Source organism: Microtus ochrogaster, chromosome 15 (assembly GCF_000317375.1).
Source record: "Microtus ochrogaster isolate Prairie Vole_2 chromosome 15, MicOch1.0, whole genome shotgun sequence".
Classification (NCBI taxonomy): Eukaryota; Metazoa; Chordata; class Mammalia; order Rodentia; family Cricetidae; genus Microtus; species Microtus ochrogaster.
In genome coordinates this window covers 28,768,326-28,771,782 of record NC_022017.1, presented here as the reverse complement: position 1 = coordinate 28,771,782, position 3,457 = coordinate 28,768,326, and the positions used below count along the sequence as shown (strand labels likewise).

Below are 3,457 nucleotides of genomic sequence, written 5' to 3'. Positions count from 1 at the left end.
ATAGATAAATAGCAAAAAACAAACCAAAACCCAGAAACCAAAATTTAAAAAAAAAACACAAAAAACCCTACACAATTGAATTATAAAAATTATCTCATAATATCCTAAGTATTGTGATTGGTTTAATGTCAGCTTGCCAGACATTAGAATCACCTGAACAGGAGGCCTCTCCTGAAGAACTGTCCTGATGGCCTCGACTGATGTGGGTAGGAAGACCCGCACTCAGGATGGCATCTTCCTTCCTGGGACGGTCCAGACTTTTAAAAGAAAGAGGTGTGTCAGAAAGAAGGCCGTTTCCGTTTTTGTTCCCTGGCCTTCCCTCTTGCCACCTTGGTTGACTGGCCTAGTCTGATCCCCAGCATCAGTCTGTGAGGTTCCCTGATGTTAGGCTTCCCTCCACGGGCGGGCGAGGCTGGTGAGCACAGAGGGTGAACATGTACAGAAAGCTATGCATGTGCTCTGGGCCTCCCACCACCCCAAACTCTGGGGCGTGGATTTTAGGGCTATCTTACCTCTCCGAGTTTATTCTTGTCTCCACGGTTGTAGGAAGGACCATCAGAGCTCTCTGCCTGTGCAATACAGAGCCCTTCGGGCCTTGCTTGAAGCCATGCTGAGTCGCTGCATGGAGTTTTCCCAGACCCCGTTGAACAGGAGGCCCCTGGTGAGTGAAGTGCAAGCCCCGCCCTAATGTCTGTCCGTCTTTTTTTTTTTCCTCTGCCATGGGAACTGGAAGCATGCGTCATCTTGTTTATCTTATTTATTAGATTTTTTTTTTATTTTGGAATACTGGGGATTGAACCTAGGGCCTTGTACATGCTAGGCAAGCACTTTACCACTGAGCTATCTCTCCAGCTCTACAACTTGTCTTTAGAAAAGTAATTTGTACATCACCTTACCTCCTGTGCCAATTTACAGGCGTAAGGATAACTATCTCCATTCTGATTGGTGAAGAAACTGAAGCCCCAGGGATTAAACACTTTTCTCTAAAGACCAAAATTTCTTTGGGCAGTGGTGGTGGCATCTGCCTTTAATTTCAGCACTCACTTGGCAGACGGAGACAGGTGGATCTCTTGTGAGTTTGATGCCAGCCTGGTCTACAGAGTGAGTTCCAGAACAGGTTCCAATGCTATAGAGATATTTTTTTTCCCTCGGAAAAAAAAATTCAAGGTACCTTAGCAAGCAAGGCTCATACTTATAATCCAATAATTCAAGAGGCTGAGGTAGGAGGATTGAAGAGTTTGAAGCTGGCCTCGGCTACATAATGTCCCAAAATAATTTATCTACTATCCAAGCAGGGTTAATTACATTTTCCCTTGTTTTGTTTCTGTTTTCTTGCTTACTTTTGTGCTTCTGGGAATCAGTAAAAGGTAAGTCCTCCCCACTAAACCACATTCCTAACCCTACCTTGTAGGTATGGTAAACATTCTCACATTATGTCATACTGGACGCTTTAGGATCTTAGAAAGAATCTGACTGATGGGTACTGTGTTGTAATCATTGGCTGTTTTTATTTTTGAGCCCTGGCTTTCCTGAAACTAGTTCTGTAGCCCAGGCTGGCCTCGAACTCAACAGAGATGCACCTGCTTCTGCCTCCCAAGTGCTAGGATTAAAGGCGTGCACTACCACCGCCCGGCTAATTATTGGCTTTTTTTATGGTTCATAGCCTTATGATATCAGGAAAGATGCTCTCAGTATGAGTGCTCTGTTTTTCAGGGTTGTATTCTCAGACTGCTGGAGTGAGGGCTTTCTTGTGTTATGGAGCAACAATATGGATGTTACCACTACTTAGCTATTGTTCACCTGTGTGATAGCTTCCTTTCTGTTTGTAATAGACCAAGAACCATTCTTGAGGTGCTAGGCACATGAGGTTAAAGTTATTGCCTCTATTATTTTTAAGGGAGTTACTCAGATTTGTGAAGATATTAACACGATCCCTTGGAAAGTTAGGTGTATGTCCAGGGCAGGCTGCAGCGAGGGAAGGAGAGGCCTGTGCCAAGTAGGCCTAGGCTGGCACGTGGAGTGGGTGTGTGACTCATAATCTCCTCTCCCCTCCTCACCCCAGGGCCATGCTTGCAGTGGAAACTCAGAGAAGGCCACTCTTCGAATGGGGAAATTCCTCCTGAGCACTCTGGAGGGGTTCAGGAATGCCTGCAGGTAGGCCGCCTCTGCAGCCTGAGGCTGGAGAGTAGGGTCTGGTGAGTCTTAGGCAAAGGGCAGAGTAGCGTGTAGGTGTGTGTTTTGCTTGAATGTATGTATGTGTACCATGTACACACATTACCCATGGAAGCTAAGAGAGGGTATCAAGCCAGGTAGTGGTGATGAATGCCTTTAATTCTAGCTTTTGGGAGGCAGAGGTAGGTAGATCTTTGAGTTTGACATCAGCCTCATCTACAGAGTGAGTTCCAGGTCAGCCAGGGCTTCACAGGTAAACACTGTCTCGAAAAACCAAAGAGAGGGAAAGAAGGAAAGAGAGAGGAAGTAGCAGATCCCCTGAAACTGGAGTTACAGGTGGTTGACAGCCATCATGTAGATGCTGGGAATTGAACCTGCATCCTCTGGAAGAGTAGCCAGTGTTTTTAACCCCTTGATCCATCTCTCCAGCCCCCATGAAGTTATGTCTTATTCACTTTCTTTTCGTTCTTCCCTGAAACTAGCCTGATGTCACCCATTACTCTTTTTTGAATACACTTCACATAAACAGATGTTTGTCACATCTGTGTGCCAGACCTGGAGATAGAGAGATACGTCAGAGTGACTCCTGCCCACAGGGAGCTGACAGTCTCTGCAGGAAGAGATGCTTTTGGATATATGTGCAAATTCTCTAAGTTGTATAACATCCAAGGAAGGTGTTATAGGCAGGGAGAGGAGCATCAGCAGATAGCATGAGATGGTCAGGGGGTACACATGGGTATGGAAGAGCCATATGTAATGGGGCAGCAGAGACTTGGAGGGCTAATTAAAGCCCTGAACTTCTCATTGAGGACTCTTAAAATTGCCCCCACCTGAGGGTGGGAATACTTTCCCCGAATGAGCTCAGTCTAAGAGGGTACATCCTCTCTCTCTTTTTTAAAGATTATATTTATATATATGTATACATATATATATACACATATATGTGTGTGTGTGTGTGTATATATATATATATAGTGTTCTGTCTACACGTATGCCTACATGCCAGAAGAGGGCACCAGACCCCATTACAGATGGCTGTGAGTCACCATGTGGGTGCTGGGAATTGAACTCAGGTCCTCTGGAAGAGCAGCCAGTGCTCTTAACCACTGAGCCATCTCTCCAGCTTTGGATACATCCTCTCTTACAGTGCATGGGTGTTAATAATAACATATGTACTGACTTCTCAGGTTGGCTGTGGAATTCCAAGGCGAGCCTTCCACTCAGGAGAATCCCTTCACAGCTCCAGGTGCAGAGAAGGAAGACACCTTGGAAGCCTTCTCAGAAT

At 45.5% G+C, this 3,457-nt stretch overlaps 1 protein-coding gene across 1 annotated transcript in view; it reads left to right on the top strand.

Moving 5' to 3' along the window:
- The window catches only part of Mei1 (meiotic double-stranded break formation protein 1), a 59,647-nt gene that overhangs the window by 23,541 nt on the left and 32,649 nt on the right, over positions 1–3,457 (top strand). Inside the window, exons 12-14 of the mRNA XM_026782416.1 lie at positions 547–661; positions 2,063–2,154; positions 3,360–3,453. Of these exons, the coding sequence (XP_026638217.1) occupies positions 547–661; positions 2,063–2,154; positions 3,360–3,453 (301 nt within the window). The remainder of the gene's footprint in view (positions 1–546; positions 662–2,062; positions 2,155–3,359; positions 3,454–3,457) is intronic.